Below are 17,925 nucleotides of genomic sequence, written 5' to 3'. Positions count from 1 at the left end.
TCATCAAATGTGTGATCACTGATATTTGATATGTCATCAAATGTGTGATCACTGATATTTGATATATGTCATCAAATGTGTGATCACTGATATTTGATATGTCATCAAATGTGTGATCACTGATATTTGATATGTCATCAAATGTGTGATCACTGATATTTGATATATGTCATCAAATGTGTGCTCACTGATATTTGATATGTCATCAAATGTGTGCTCACTGATATGTGATATATGTCATCAAATGTGTGATCACTGATATTTGATATATGTCATCAAATGTGTGATCACTGATATTTGATATGTCATCAAATGTGTGATCACTGATATTTGATATATGTCATCAAATGTGTGATCACTGATATTTGATATGTCATCAAATGTGTGATCACTGATATTTGATATATGTCATCAAATGTGTGCTCACTGATATTTGATGTGTCATCAAATGTGTGATCACTGATATTTGATATGTCATCAAATGTGTGATCACTGATATTTGATATATGTCATCAAATGTGTGATCATTGATATTTGATATGTCATCAAATGTGTGATCACTGATGGTCTAGACAAATATTGAAATATTTTTTAAATCAACAGAAAAAAATATCCAAAAAGTGTTTGACTAGCATGAGATTGATGTAAATGTAAAATAAATGTTAATTATGTAATACATTAATTAATATAAAGAGTGATATGTAATTAAACATGTTACTGTGTGTCTTGTTAAATCTACTTTTATCTATCATATATCAGACTATTCAGAGAACAACCAATCCAAAATGGAGAGAACAGTTTGATTTGTATTTATTTGAAGACCAGAGTTCTGTTCTGGAAGTGACAGTGTTTGATCATGATGTTGGTTCTAAAGATGACCTCATGGGAAGGTGGGTACTTTCTGTATGACCTCATGGGATGATGGGTAGTTTCTCTATGACTTCATGGGAAGGTGGGTACTTTCTGTATGACCTCATGGGATGATGGGTAGTTTCTCTATGACCTCATGGGAAGGTGGGTACTTTCTGTATGACCTCATGGGAAGATGGGTAGTTTCTCTATGACCTCATGGGAAGGTGGGTACTTTCTGTATGACCTCATGGGAAGATGGGTAGTTTCTCTATGACCTCATGGGAAGGTGGGTACTTTCTGTATGACCTCATGGGATGATGGGTAGTTTCTCTATGACTTCATGGGAAGGTGGGTACTTTCTGTATGACCTCATGGGATGATGGGTAGTTTCTCTATGACCTCATGGGAAGGTAGGTACTTTCTGTATGACCTCATGGGATGATGGGTTGTTTCTCTATGACCTCATGGGAAGGTGGGTACTTTCTGTATGACCTCATGGGATGATGGGTAGTTTCTCTATGACCTCATAGGAAGATGGTTACTTTCTGTATGACCTCATGGGATGATGGGTAGTTTCTCTATGACCTCATGGGAAGGTGGGTACTTTCTGTATGACCTCATGGGAAGATGGGTAGTTTCTCTATGACCTCATGGGAAGGTGGGTACTTTCTATATGACCTCATGGGATGATGGGTAGTTTCTCTATGACCTCATGGGAAGGTGGGTACTTTCTGTATGACCTCATGGGATGATGGGTAGTTTCTCTATGACCTCATGGGAAGGTGGGTACTTTCTGTATGACCTCATGGGATGATGGGTAGTTTCTCTATGACCTCATGGGAAGGTGGGTACTTTCTGTATGACCTCATGGGATGATGGGTAGTTTCTCTATGACTTCATGGGAAGGTGGGTACTTTCTGTATGACCTCATGGGATGATGGGTAGTTTCTCTATGACCTCATGGGAAGGTGGGTACTTTCTGTATGACCTCATGGGATGATGGGTAGTTTCTTTATGACCTCATGGGAAGGTGGGTACTTTCTGTATGACCTCATGGGATGATGGGTAGTTTCTCTATGACCTCATGGGAAGGTGGGTACTTTCTGTATGACCTCATGGGATGATGGGTAGTTTCTCTATGACCTCATGGGAAGGTGGGTACTTTCTGTATGACCTCATGGGATGATGGGTAGTTTCTCTATGACCTCATGGGAAGGTGGGTACTTTCTGTATGACCTCATGGGATGATGGGTAGTTTCTCTATGACCTCATGGGAAGGTGGGTACTTTCTGTATGACCTCATGGGATGATGGGTTGTTTCTCTATGACCTCATGGGAAGGTGGGTACTTTCTGTATGACCTCATGGGATGATGGGTAGTTTCTCTATGACCTCATGGGAAGGTGGGTACTTTCTGTATGACCTCATGGGATGATGGGTAGTTTCTCTATGACCTCATGGGAAGGTGGGTACTTTCTATATGACCTCATGGGATGATGGGTAGTTTCTCTATGACCTCATAGGAAGATGGTTACTTTCTGTACGACCTCATGGGAATGTGGGTAGTTTCTCTATGACCTCATAGGAAGATGGTTACTTTCTGTACGACCTCATGGGAATGTGGGGAGTTTCTATTTGACCTCATTGAAAGGTGAATAGTTTCTATGTGACTTTATGGGAAGGTGAGTAGTTAATGGGAAGGTGGGTAGTTTTTGTATCACTTATGGCAAGGTGGGTAGTTTCTATATGACCTTATGAAAAAGCAGGTAGTTTCTCTTTGACCTCGTTGAAAGGTGAGTAGTTTCTATTTGACCTCATGGAAAGGTTGGTACCATAGTTTCTATTTGACCTCATGGAAAGGTGGGTAGTTTCTATTTGACCTCATGGAAAGGTGGGTAGTTTCTCTTTGACCTCGTTGAAAGGTGAGTAGTTTCTCTTTGACCTCGTTGAAAGGTGAGTAGTTTCTATTTGACCTCATGGAAAGGTTGGTACCATAGTTTCTATTTGACCTCATGGAAAGGTGGGTAGTTTCTATTTGACCTTATGGAAAGGTGAGTAGTTTCTATTTGACCTCATGGAAAGGTTAGTAGTTTCTATTTGACCTCATGGAAAGGTGAGTAGTTTCTATTTGACCTCATGGAAAGGTGAGTAGTTTCTATTTGACCTCATGGAAAGGTTGGCAGTTTCTATTTGACCTCATGGAAAGGTGAGTAGTTTCTATTTGACCTCATTGAAAGGTGAGTAGTTTCTATTTGACCTCATGGAAAGGTTGGCAGTTTCTATTTGACCTCATTGAAAGGTTGGCAGTTTCTATTTGACCTCATGGAAAGGTGAGTAGTTTCTATTTGACCTCATTGAAAGGTGAGTAGTTTCTATTTGACCTCATTGAAAGGTGAGTAGTTTCTATTTGACCTTATGGAAAGGTGAGTAGTTTCTATTTGACCTCATTGAAAGGTGAGTAGTTTCTATTTGACCTCATGGAAAGGTTGGTACCATAGTTTCTATTTGACCTCATGGAAAGGTGGGTAGTTTCTATTTGACCTTATGGAAAGGTGAGTAGTTTCTATTTGACCTCATTGAAAGGTGAGTAGTTTCTATTTGACCTCATTGAAAGGTGAGTAGTTTCTATTTGACCTCATTGAAAGGTGAGTAGTTTCTATTTGACCTCATGGAAAGGTTAGTAGTTTCTATTTGACCTCATTGAAAGTTGAGTAGTTTCTATTTGACCTCATTGAAAGGTGAGTAGTTTCTATTTGACCTCATGGAAAGGTTGGTACCATAGTTTCTATTTGACCTCATGGAAAGGTGGGTAGTTTCTATTTGACCTTATGGAAAGGTGAGTAGTTTCTATTTGACCTCATTGAAAGGTGAGTAGTTTCTATTTGACCTCATTGAAAGGTGAGTAGTTTCTATTTGACCTTATGGAAAGGTGAGTAGTTTCTATTTGACCTTATGGAAAGGTGAGTAGTTTCTATTTGACCTCATTGAAAGGTGAGTAGTTTCTATTTGACCTCATGGAAAGGTTAGTAGTTTCTATTTGACCTCATTGAAAGGTGAGTAGTTTCTATTTGACCTCATGGAAAGGTTGACAGTTTCTATTTGACCACATTGAAAGGTGAGTAGTTTCTATTTGACCTCATGGAAAGGTTGGCAGTTTCTATTTGACCACATTGAAAGGTGAGTAGTTTCTATTTGACCTCATGGAAAGGTTAGTAGTTTCTATTTGACCTCATTGAAAGGTGAGTAGTTTCTATTTGACCTCATTGAAAGGTTGGCAGTTTCTATTTGACCTCATTGAAAGGTGAGTAGTTTCTATTTGACCTCATGGAAAGGTTGGCAGTTTCTATTTGACCACATTGAAAGGTGAGTAGTTTCTATTTGACCTCATGGAAAGGTTAGTAGTTTCTATTTGACCTCATTGAAAGGTGAGTAGTTTCTATTTGACCTCATGGAAAGGTGAGTAGTTTCTATTTGACCTCATGGAAAGGTTAGTAGTTTCTATTTGACCTCATTGAAAGGTGAGTAGTTTCTATTTGACCTCATTGAAAGGTTGGCAGTTTCTATTTGACCTCATTGAAAGGTGAGTAGTTTCTATTTGACCTCATGGAAAGGTTGGCAGTTTCTATTTGACCACATTGAAAGGTGAGTAGTTTCTATTTGACCTCATGGAAAGGTTGGTAGTTTCTATTTGACCTCATTGAAAGGTTGGCAGTTTCTATTTGACCTCATTGAAAGGTGAGTAGTTTCTATTTGACCTCATGGAAAGGTTGGCAGTTTCTATTTGACCACATTGAAAGGTGAGTAGTTTCTATTTGACCTCATGGAAAGGTTAGTAGTTTCTATTTGACCTCATTGAAAGGTGAGTAGTTTCTATTTGACCTCATTGAAAGGTTGGTACCATAGTTTCTATTTGACCTCATGGAAAGGTTGGTAGTTTCTATTTGACCTCATATTTGAAAGGTGAGTAGTTTCTGTTTGACCTCATTGAAAGGTGAGTAGTTTCTATTTGACCTCATTGAAAGGTTGGTACCATAGTTTCTATTTGACCTCATGGAAAGGTTGGTAGTTTCTATTTGACCTCATATTTGAAAGGTGAGTAGTTTCTGTTTGACCTCATTGAAAGGTGAGTAGTTTCTATTTGACCTCATTGAAAGGTGAGTAGTTTCTATTTGACCTCATTGAAAGGTTGGTACCATAGTTTCTATTTGACCTCATGGAAAGGTTGGTAGTTTCTATTTGACCTCATTGAAAGGTTGGCAGTTTCTATTTGACCTCATTGAAAGGTGAGTAGTTTCTATTTGACCTCATGGAAAGGTTGGCAGTTTCTATTTGACCACATTGAAAGGTGAGTAGTTTCTATTTGACCTCATGGAAAGGTTAGTAGTTTCTATTTGACCTCATTGAAAGGTGAGTAGTTTGTATTTGACCTCATGGAAAGGTGAGTAGTTTCTATTTGACCTCATTGAAAGGTTGGTACCATAGTTTCTATTTGACCTCATGGAAAGGTTGGTAGTTTCTATTTGACCTCATTGAAAGGTTGGTACCATAGTTTCTATTTGACCTCATGGAAAGGTGAGTAGTTTCTATTTGACCTCATTGAAAGGTTGGTACCATAGTTTCTATTTGACCTCATGGAAAGGTGAGTAGTTTCTATTTGACCTCATTGAAAGGTTGGTACCATAGTTTCTATTTGACCTCATGGAAAGGTTGGTAGTTTCTATTTGACCTCATTGAAAGGTTGGTACCATAGTTTCTATTTGACCTCATGGAAAGGTGAGTAGTTTCTATTTGACCTCATTGAAAGGTTGGTACCATAGTTTCTATTTGACCTCATGGAAAGGTGAGTAGTTTCTATTTGACCTCATTGAAAGGTTGGTACCATAGTTTCTATTTGACCTCATGGAAAGGTTGGTAGTTTCTATTTGACCTCATATTTGAAAGGTGAGTAGTTTCTGTTTGACCTCATTGAAAGGTGAGTAGTTTCTGTTTGACCTCATTGAAAGGTGAGTAGTTTCTATTTGCTCTCATGGAAAGAATGATAGTTTCTGTATGGTTTGGTAAATTAAACTTACAAGAGTTTAATATATTATTTAATGTTAAACAGATGAAATGTAGATTTCAACATATTGTTTATGTTAAACAGTAGATTTCAAAATATTATTTGATGTATTAAACTTTACAGATGTAATGTAGATCTGAACAACCTTGAGAAGGAGAAGACTCATACAATAGATGCAGAGTTAGAAGATGATGCTGGTAGTGTCCATTTCTTGTTGACAATCTCTGGAACTGCTGGTAGTGAAACTGTGTCTGATTTGGCCAACTATAAACTAGATCCTCAAGAACGCCGTGCAATTTTAGAGAAATATGTAAGTTTTTCAATTTGTTGACATTCTGGCATTCTGTTATCAAAATAGGATTATTTCAATTAGCTTTAAATTATTGTACACATCAAAATTTGTGTTTAATCTCTGTTTAATCTCTGTGTACATGTACAAGTCATATTGTATCTGTCTGTGTGTATACATGTATCTGTCTGTGTGTGTACATGTATCTGTCTGTGTGTATACATGTATCTGTCTGTGTGTGTACATGTATCTGTCTGTGTGTGTACATGTATCTGTCTGTGTGTACATGTATCTGTCTGTGTATACATGTATCTGTCTGTGTGTGTACATGTATCTGTCTGTGTGTATACATGTATCTGTCTGTGTGTACATGTATCTGTCTGTGTGTGTACATGTATCTGTCTGTGTGTGTACATGTATCTGTCTGTGTGTGTACATGTATCTGTCTGTGTGTATACATGTATCTGTCTGTGTGTATACATGTATCTGTCTGTGTGTGTACATGTATCTGTCTGTGTGTGTACATGTATCTGTCTGTGTGTACATGTATCTGTCTGTGTGTGTGTACATGTATCTGTCTGTGTGTGTACATGTGTCTGTTTGTGTAATTGTACACATCAAAATGTGTGTTTATACTCTATGTTTAATCTCTGTCACTGACTGTGTGTGTACATGTATCTGTCATTGTACACGTCAAAATTTTTGTGTATACTTTGTGTTTATAATCTCTCTGCATGTGTTTGTATCTGTGTGTGTGTGTATCTGTCTGTGTCATTGTAACATCAAAATTTATGTGTTATATACTCCGAATTTAATCTGTGTGACTGTGTATCTGACTGTGCACATGCATCTGTCTCTGTGTGTGTATACATGTATGTATCAGGTGTGTGTGTCAGGTGTGCATGTAACAAAGAATTCAAAATCGGAACAGTTGCGGGGCAAAGTGCTAGATCTAGCACTTCGCCACTTTTTGGCAAAGTGCTAGATCTACCACTTTAGCGAAAACTGACGAAGTGCTAGATCTAGCACTTTGTCAAAAAGTGGCGAAGTGCTAGATCTAGCACTTTGCCCCGCAACTGTTCAATTTTGGACCATTTAGCTACCTCCATCACCATACCAATAGTGTAAAACTGTTTCATCACCACAGCAATAGTATAAAACTGTGTCATCACCATACCAATAGTGTAAAACTGTGTCATCACCATACCAATAGTGTAAAACTGTGTCATTACCACACCAATAGACTAGTGTAAAACTGTGTCATCACCATACCACACCAATAGTGTAAAACTGTGTCATCACCACACCACACCAATAGTGTAAAACTGTGTCATCACCATACCACACCAATAGTGTAAAACTGTGTCATCACCACACCACACCAATAGTGTAAAACTGTGTCATCACCACACCACACCAATAATGTAAAACTGTGTCATCACCATACCACACCAATAATGTAAAACTGTGTCATCACCACACCAATAGACTAGTGTAAAACTGTGTCATCACCATACCACACCAATAGTGTAAAACTGTGTCATCACCACACCAATAGACTAGTGTAAAACTGTGTCATCACCATACCACACCAATAGTGTAAAACTGTGTCATTACCACACCAATAGACTAGTGTAAAACTGTGTCATCACCATACCACACCAATAGTGTAAAACTGTGTCATTACCACACCAATAGACTAGTGTAAAACTGTGTCATCACCATACCACACCAATAGTGTAAAACTGTGTCATCACCACACCACACCAATAGTGTAAAACTGTGTCATCACCACAGCAATAGTATAAAACTGTGTCATCACCATACCAATAGTGTAAAACTGTGTCATCACCATACCAATAGTGTAAAACTGTGTCATTACCACACCAATAGACTAGTGTAAAACTGTGTCATCACCATACCACACCAATAGTGTAAAACTGTGTCATCACCATACCACACCAATAATGTAAAACTGTGTCATCACCACACCACACCAATAGTGTAAAACTGTGTCATCACCACACCACACCAATAGTGTAAAACTGTGTCATCACCACACCACACCAATAGTGTAAAACTGTGTCATCACCACACCACACCAATAGTGTAAAACTGTGTCATCACCATACCAATAGTGTAAAACTGTGTCATCACCATACCAATAGTGTAAAACTGTGTCATCACCACACCACACCAATAGTGTAAAACTGTGTCATCACCACACCACACCAATAGTGTAAAACTGTGTCATCACCATACCAATAGTGTAAAACTGTGTCATCACCATACCACACCAATAGTGTAAAACTGTGTCATCACCACACCACACCAATAGTGTAAAACTGTGTCATCACCACACCACACCAATAGTGTAAAACTGTGTCATCACCATACCAATAGTGTAAAACTGTGTCATCACCATACCACACCAATAGTGTAAAACTGTGTCATCACCATACCACACCAATAGTGTAAAACTGTGTCATCACCATACCACACCAATTACTAAGTGTAAAACTGTGTCATCACCACACCAATAGTGTAAAACTGTGTCATCACCACACCAATAGTGTAAAACTGTGTCATCACCACACCAATATTGTAAAATTGTGTCCATACCATACCAATAGTGTAAAACTGTGTCATTACCACACCAATAGTCTAGAATAAAAGATTTGTCATAATATAGTGTTTGTTTGTTTGTTTGTTAATAGCTTAAAATTATTCAGTGAGACATGAAATTTATTGTTGAAGTGTGTGACAAACATAGTTTGCCATGATCATTACCATCTTTTACATGAGACTGTTTACCCTTTATTGTCTCCAGGGTTTGAAGAATTCTTTAAAAGGTATCAAAGGCTGGGATGTTGGTTGGTTGCAGATCAAAGGTAAGTTGCAATGTCAATTAAAGTATGTGGTTTGGAGCTAGCTAAACTGAATTGTAATAGAAAATCTTTTAATTTTGGGGGATGATTGTTTATGTATACTTACCCTTTAGTGTAAACAATATTTCATGAATATTCAGTGTGCAACCATTTAACATTATTTCTGCTGATTCCCATGATGCAATAGCCCATAGCAAAGATACCCTATAAAAATCATATGGATGTTTTCCTGACGTCACAAGTAATTGTAGGTGATGTGAAATCATTAAATGACTCCAGAAACCATAGTTTTATGAAAATGACTTCATATAGTGGAGTGGCATCCCCCTTGAATGAAAGGTCCAATCAAATACATTTGCTCTTTTATATAGCTTTGTGTTTTTAACTGATATGTATGTGGATTTAAAATGAAATGTATTAAAGTTATGTGACTTTGAAATGTCAAAATTCTGCTATGGCGAGCCTGACTGTGTCATTTGGGAACATTTGCCTCAAACGATGCTGGGAAAACTCCCTGCTAGTGACATCATGTCTTCCTAAACATCCACTGGCATCTAGATCCAGATGTGTGTAGTAGCTGTTCATCATTGACAAACACTAAACATCCACTGGCATCTAGATCTAGGTGTGTGTAGCAGCAGAGTGAGCGTGCACTGGTATTCCAAAGACTTGTGTAAAAGTTACTACATATAGTCTCATTTTAAACCACTAGGATAACTACTAGGATAACCAACATTTGAAACACTTAAAGAATATTAAGTATGAATGGGAAAGATTCATTGAAAATTGACATTTAGGGCTGATAAATGGGATTGCACTGAGTGCTAGTAGTACGATTGAGGTACCATGAATGCAGTCCAGGAGTTTTGGAGTCCTGCCCCCGGAGAACACTGTGCTATATTAAAAGGTCATATTTATATAGCGTTCAACCCAGGTTCAGTTCCTTATAAAATCAAGAAAAGTATTGTAAACAACACTTTAATAAGTACAGGTTGTGAGGGAAATTAAGAACTCACATGAATTGGTCAATCTCACCCTGCAGCTTGTTCTACCCTGCTTGTATGGCTGTTGTACTAACTTGCTACAAACTCACGATCATATCTGACGGTACACAGCATCACTGCCATCAGTGAAATCCATGCTCTCATAAACCCTACTTGATACTTCCAGGCAAGATTTATAAGTTGTTATTTTTAACTCCCATATGGGAGGTAATGTCATGGCGATGTCTGTTTGTCTGTGTGTCTGTGCAGAAATTTTGTTCCACTGATATCTCAAAAAGTACTTAAGCAAATGTTCCGCAATTTTCTATTTGACATTGTCAGGCTGTAACTAAGAGCTGATTAGTTTTTGGTGGGAGTGGCTTGCATAAATAATGATAATTTCACATGTGGGTCTATATATGTATAACAGTTGCACCAAATTCAATGAAACTTGGTACATCTACAGTTCATACAAAGATATAAAAGCCCTAAAAGACATGAACTTTTGTCAGGTTAATTAAGAGCTAATTTGCATAATTAATAAATGTTTGTAACTCAGGTTATGCATCGAGAAGGGCTTTATCAAATTTGATGAAACTTGCCAAAGATATTGATCATACAGAGATATGAACATTCTTAATGAAATTTAGTGGTGTCAAAACATGCTAAAGATATTGACCGAGCAAAGATATGATGGTATTGATTCAATTGCTAATTTGCATATTTGATGAACTTTTGCAATAAGAGATATATAGCCAGGACTGTACTGAATTCAAGTGAACTTGCTACAGATATTGATTACACAAAGGTACGACAGTACAGAAAGACATTTCAAAGTCTTAGCAATCACATTAACAACATTGCCCCTCATACAGGAGCATTTTCAGTTCATCTCTGGTCTGTTGATACATGTATCATTCCAACCTTGTCATAGACATGATTATATTAATTCAATAGCATGACAAAATTAAATGCTAGCAACAAGAACCCAACTTGTCTATTAAGTCAGTTTCAGTGTATGCATATTGTCTTGCCAAGGCATTGTATATCATGTGGTATGCATGAGGCAATCTGATTGGTTGTAGTGTTGATGTACAAAGCCACTGTGATAAATGTAACAGCTTTTGTATGTGTGCATGCATGGTGCCATAAGAGAGGCTGTGATTTACGATGAGGCATTGAAGTTACTATATTAATACCTGGTTAGATTGGGATTTGTATTGCCTATTATATCTACAAGGCATGTTATTGCACAACAAATTGGTTACATTTTAGCATGAATGTTACAATATTCGCATTTCATTGGGTATCATATTTCTGTTTGGGGAAGCCATTTCCCATTTAGTGTGACCTGACCGTGACATCCAGATGCCCGGTGAGCCAACTCAACTGACTTGGTATTTATTTGAGTTAGCAAACATTTTACTATCTCTGCAAAACATATTTTCAATGGGAAGTCCTTATAGTTTGGTTGTGTGTACACATTGCATAAAAATTGTTTCTTTTGTTTTTCCCGTAACACATTCAAATTAATTGTCACCCAATCTACAAACAGTTACTTTGCAGTTATTACTCACAGTGTGCAGACTATTCAGCCACTGTTGCAGCTACTCAGTGTATGGATAATTTTGCCACAACTGCAGTTACGCAGTAAACAGACAATATCTCCACCATTGCAGTCACTCAGCCTACAGACAGTATAGCCTCAGTTGCAGTTACTCAGCATGCAGACGATATTGCAACAGTTGCAGTCACCCAGTCTACAAACAGTATTGCCAACAATGCAGTCATCACTGCAGTTGCAATGACTTACACTCCATCCACAGCTGACTACTAATTCCAATACCAACTGTACACATGATACAGACATTAGTAGTCAAAGCAATCATCAGGTATTCTCTGACTTCAACATGCTTCTACCGAGCCCACTAGACGCCAAATTCCTTATCAGCACACACAAGAACAGAAGGTCATCCAGTTGACTTATCCGAATTTCAGTCAATTGCAAATTCAAGTGCTGTCCACCTTTAACATACAACAGTGGCGCCACCATGATAACATCATAGTAGACTCCTTGCAGTATGGTTGGCCTATAAACTACACATAAACCTCTTTACCACAAACTCACAATAAGAATCATCTTTCAGCTTTAAACTTTGCCTTGCACATTGTCATTGACTCTTCCATCCTGATAGAAATAGGGTATGTAGGTCCTTTTACATGTAATCTGTTTGACTTGCCACTCACTACATCACCCTTTCAACAGTACTTAAAAATGACTCACTGGAAAGGAGAACAATTATGGCCCTGTCTTTCCCTTTGAATCACTCAGTCAGCGATGGCATTCCATGTGATACATATCTTAACATATTCCTTACAAGCTACACTATCCATCTACAGATAATATTATTGCCATGATAAACATGCAAACACGGACCACTGTGCCTGCTTTACTACCCATCTACAGATAACATTATGACCATGATAAACAACCACGGACCAGGGTGCCTGCTTTACTACCCATCTACAGATAACATTATCACCATGATAAACAACCACGGACCAGGGTGCCTGCTTTACTGCCCATCTACAGATAACATTATCACCATGATAAACAACCACGGACCAGGGTGCCTGCTTTACTGCCCATCTACAGATAACATTATCACCATGATAAACAACCACGGACCAGGCTGCCTGCTTTACTACCCATCTACGGATAACATTATCACCATGATAAACAACCACGGACCAGGCTGCCTGCTTTTCAAGTGTGATATACGAAGCTGTTACTGCTGGATTCCAGTAGACCCTTATGACTACCACTTATTAGGTTTCCGTTGGAGAGACAGTTATTACTGTGACACCAAACTATCTTTCAGACAGCTATGGCTTGTCAAAGCTGCACAAACACATGGGTATATATTTATCAGAAACCAGGTTTTGATGCTGTTAACTATATGGATGACATTGCCAGTGCCAAGACCACATCTAGGGCAGCTAGCAGAGGCCTTCAGCACACTTACAAACGTCATCCCCGCACATGGCTTCACATTGGCTGAAGAGAAATCAATCCCTACAACAACAAACCTTGTTTCCTTGGGAAGCAGTTTAACACTACTACAGTGACAGCATCCCTTTCACCATGCTTCATGAAGTAAGGGAACTGTTAAACGTCTTCTCAAAAAGGAAAAAATGCACAAAGAGGCAACTTCGATCACTCATTGGGAAATTAGCATTAGTCATTTACATGTAAAACACTGTACAGTACATTTAAATGCAAGAATCAAGAATGGTGTATTTTATTTCCTAATCCTTGGTTTGATTTTCTTCTCTAGTAATCAAAGCACAAGGCCTTGCATCAGCAGATTTAGGAGGTATGTACATGTATGGTTATATCCTTACTATGTGTTCAGTTTAGTATTAGAATTCAAATAATGTGGCGTGTCTGTATGTATGGTTATATCCTTACTATGTATTCAGTTTAGTATTAGAATTCAAATAATGTGGCGTGTCTGTATGTATGGTTATATCCTTACTATGTATATTCAGTTTAGTATTAGAATTCAAATAATGTGGCGTGTCTGTATGTATGGTTATATCCTTACTATGTATTCAGTTTAGTATTAGAATTCAAATAATGTGGTGTGTCTGTATGTATGGTCATATCCTTACTATGTATTCAGTTTTGTATTAGAATTCAAATAATGTGGTGTGTCTGTATGTATGGTTATATCCTTACTATGTATTCAGTTTAGTATTAGAATTCAAATAATGTGGTGTGTCTGTATGTATGGTTATATCCTTACTATGTATTCAGTTTTGTATTAGAATTCAAATAATGTGGTGTGTCTGTATGTATGGTTATATCCTTACTATGTATTCAGTTTAGTATTAGAATTCAAATAATGTGGCGTGTCTGTTGTTTTCAGTTTAGTATTAGAATTCAAATAATGTGGCGTGTCTGTATGTATGGTTATATCCTTACTATGTATATTCAGTTTAGTATTAGAATTCAAATAATGTGGCGTGTCTGTATGTATGGTTATATCCTTACTATGTATTCAGTTTAGTATTAGAATTCAAATAATGTGGTGTGTCTGTATGTATGGTTATATCCTTACTATGTATTCAGTTTAGTATTAGAATTCAAATAATGTGGCGTGTCTGTATGTATGGTTATATCCTTACTATGTATTCAGTTTAGTATTAGAATTCAAATAATGTGGTGTGTCTGTATGTATGGTCATATCCTTACTATGTATTCAGTTTTGTATTAGAATTCAAATAATGTGGTGTGTCTGTATGTATGGTTATATCCTTACTATGTATTCAGTTTAGTATTAGAATTCAAATAATGTGGTGTGTCTGTATGTATGGTTATATCCTTACTATGTATTCAGTTTTGTATTAGAATTCAAATAATGTGGTGTGTCTGTATGTATGGTCATATCCTTACTATGTATTCAGTTTAGTATTAGAATTCAAATAATGTGGCGTGTCTGTTGTTTTCAGTTTAGTATTAGAATTCAAATAATGTGGCGTGTCTGTATGTATGGTTATATCCTTACTATGTATATTCAGTTTAGTATTAGAATTCAAATAATGTGGCGTGTCTGTATGTATGCATGGTTATATCCTTACTATGTTTTCAGTTTAGTATTAGAATTCAAATAATGTGGCGTGTCTGTATGTATGGTTATATCCTTACTATGTATTCAGTTTAGTATTAGAATTCAAATAATGTGGTGTGTCTGTATGTATGTATGGTCATATCCTTACTATGTATTCAGTTTAGTATTAGAATTCAAATAATGTGGTGTGTCTGTATGTATGGTTATATCCTTACTATGTATTCAGTTTAGTATTAGAATTCAAATAATGTGGTGTGTCTGTATGTATGGTCATATCCTTACTATGTATTCAGTTTAGTATTAGAATTCAAATAATGTGGTGTGTCTGTATGTATGTATGGTCATATCCTTACTATGTATTCAGTTTAGTATTAGAATTCAAATAATGTGGCGTGTCTGTATGTATGGTTATATCCTTACTATGTTTTCAGTTTAGTATTAGAATTCAAATAATGTGGCGTGTCTGTATGTATGGTTATATCCTTACTATGTATTCAGTTTTGTATTAGAATTCAAATAATGTGGCGTGTCTGTATGTATGGTTATATCCTTACTATGTTTTCAGTTTAGTATTAGAATTCAAATAATGTGGCGTGCCTGTATGTATGGTTATATCCTTACTATGTATTCAGTTTAGTATTAGAATTCAAATAATGTGGTGTGTCTGTATGTATGTATGGTCATATCCTTACTATGTATTCAGTTTAGTATTAGAATTCAAATAATGTGGCGTGTCTGTATGTATGGTTATATCCTTACTATGTATTCAGTTTTGTATTAGAATTCAAATAATGTGGTGTGTCTGTATGTATGGTTATATCCTTACTATGTATTCAGTTTAGTATTAGAATTCAAATAATGTGGTGTGTCTGTATGTATGGTTATATCCTTACTATGTATTCAGTTTAGTATTAGAATTCAAATAATGTGGTGTGTCTGTATGTATGTATGTATGTATGGTTATATCCGTACTATGTTTTCAGTTTAATATTCAAATAAGGGTAACCCTATTTTCTTTTCTGTTCTCATTACCCGACTGACCTAGATATTCAGCTTCGAAATCAAATTTAAAAAAGTTTTATTTTGCCCCCCCCCCCCCTCCCACCTTAATATTGTGTGGAACAGCACCCTCTCTGGCAAGAAAAAACACATGAACAGAACATTTCTTCCATGACAGAAGTTATTCAAATAGGGAGGCTGAAAACATGCCATTTGTGTAGAGAAGCTGGTAAAGGGTTTATTACCAGGAATCCAATACAAAGAAGATAGAGAGGAGGAAGAGGAGATGCAGAAAAACATGAAGAAGATGATTTTTAATTTTTTAATTTTTTAAATCGACTGACCGACCGACCGGCCAACCAACCAACCAACCACTATGAAAAAGTAATGAGAAACTAAAAAAAAATAGGGTCATCGTAATATCATTACATCATTCTATTTATTGTAAAAATGTCAATTTCTATATTGTCCTCACTGCACAAATGTAGTGTAACAATAATTGAAGAATTGACAAACAAAGGTGACGCTTTTATTGATTATTTCCTGATAGGAAAGAGTGACCCATTGTGTGTGCTAGAATTAGTAAATGCCAGATTACAAACACAAACCATATATAAAACGCTGAATCCAGAATGGGGCAAAGTTTTCACATTGTGAGTATTAAAAAAAAGTTAATTTTGATATAGATATATAATTATATATATAGTGTGTGTGTGTGTGTGTGTGTGTGTGTGTGTGTGTGTGTGTGTGTGTGTGTGTGTGTGTGCATACATAACTTTATATGATATTGTGTTTCAATATATCTAATAAGAGTATTCGATATGATTTAATTAAACTTAGTAATCTGTAAGTGTTACACATTGTTTTAAATTTGTGGACACTACCATTTCATAGAAAGAGTAATCTGTTCCTTGAGTTGATTTCAATGATCAGTACTTAGATGTAGTATTACAGTGTACTTGTCTTGAATGTCAGAGAACATGTTCATCAACAGACAGGTTTATCAATGAATAAAAAGACAGCAAAAACTCTTTCAATGAACAGACATAAAAAAACATGTAATGTCTACAAGGGTAATTTGGTTTCTTTCATTCCAATGGCCAGTTGAGTAAAATTGACTTAAAGTGTATGTAAATAGGTTTCCAAAGTTTCTGACTTTTGCCTGCAAATGATGTTCCAGTAGTTTTCATAGGTGATTAAAGATTTGTGTGACATTTTTGACAAAAGTACGATATTAATTACGAAAAGTTGATTTTTTTTGAAAAATTCCGGAAATTGCTGAAGTTGTTTATGTATTTCATGACATCACAACCGGAACGAACTTCAAATATGTCCGATTACATAACAAGCGATAGGAATCACAGCCTGACGAACCTCTGGCTCTGTTCTCATTCTCAGTCACATCCAACTGCTCTCAACCTTGTGAACAATGCATTAAATTTTGCATTTATAAATGACTGGTCTTCATTTACTGACAAGGAAACCAAAGTCATGCAATAAGGTCATGAATATGTCTAAAAGGAAGTGCACTGTACTATAGTACCGTAGTACGTTTGCGTATGAGCATCATGGTATGAGTGTGTCGTGTTTTTGTTATTCATCGGCACGGCGATATGGGCCAGTACGAAGACATTGCTATCGCAATTAAAAATCCCCATTATGTGGTACCAGCTCGTAACTTTATACTAGTATGTTCTTTGAAAGTGTAATTTATGTTTCTTATCTGGTGAAATAACTTTCAAATCAACAGTAGGACTCGTAATCACAGCCAACAAAAGAAACGTCATCATTGCCAGTGTGGTATGTAGTACACCAGGACGCAACATCTTATCATTCATGATCGTTTTTCGTGAGTTTGAGAGTTGTGCAGTACTAAGACATCATTGAAAATGTTTGGAAACTCATCCTCTGTACGTTGAAAAGAAGCAAGCTGATTAGAACTTCCAAATCTTTTGTGAGAAAATCAGTGTAGAGTCAAGCATTGACGTCCCCTACCAGGCAATGTTAAGGCATGGTTAAACCAGATTTAAACTAAATGCCTTCCGTGAGGGCAAAGTTTTGAGATTGTCGTTCCTACAGACAATTGTTGGAATACAACAGAACATATGAAATGTTATTTTTTGTCATTGATTGCTATTTGCCCATTACTGTTAGTGATCTCCTGGCCAACCACAACATGTAATGTGAAACTTTATAAAATGTTCTAGCATAGCACTCACCGT

At 36.7% G+C, this 17,925-nt stretch overlaps 1 protein-coding gene across 3 annotated transcripts in view; it reads left to right on the top strand.

Moving 5' to 3' along the window:
* The window catches only part of LOC144443622 (multiple C2 and transmembrane domain-containing protein 1-like), a 127,743-nt gene that overhangs the window by 58,299 nt on the left and 51,519 nt on the right, over window positions 1–17,925 (top strand). For all 3 annotated transcript variants that reach the window (XM_078133166.1, XM_078133165.1, XM_078133167.1), the window contains exons 7-11: window positions 760–890; window positions 6,034–6,220; window positions 9,030–9,090; window positions 13,409–13,447; window positions 16,254–16,356. In XM_078133166.1, coding sequence (XP_077989292.1) covers window positions 760–890; window positions 6,034–6,220; window positions 9,030–9,090; window positions 13,409–13,447; window positions 16,254–16,356 — 521 coding nt within the window. The remainder of the gene's footprint in view (window positions 1–759; window positions 891–6,033; window positions 6,221–9,029; window positions 9,091–13,408; window positions 13,448–16,253; window positions 16,357–17,925) is intronic.

This window comes from Glandiceps talaboti, chromosome 12, assembly GCF_964340395.1.
Source record: "Glandiceps talaboti chromosome 12, keGlaTala1.1, whole genome shotgun sequence".
Taxonomy (NCBI): domain Eukaryota; kingdom Metazoa; phylum Hemichordata; class Enteropneusta; family Spengelidae; genus Glandiceps; species Glandiceps talaboti.
This window is presented reverse-complemented; position numbering and strand designations above follow the sequence as displayed.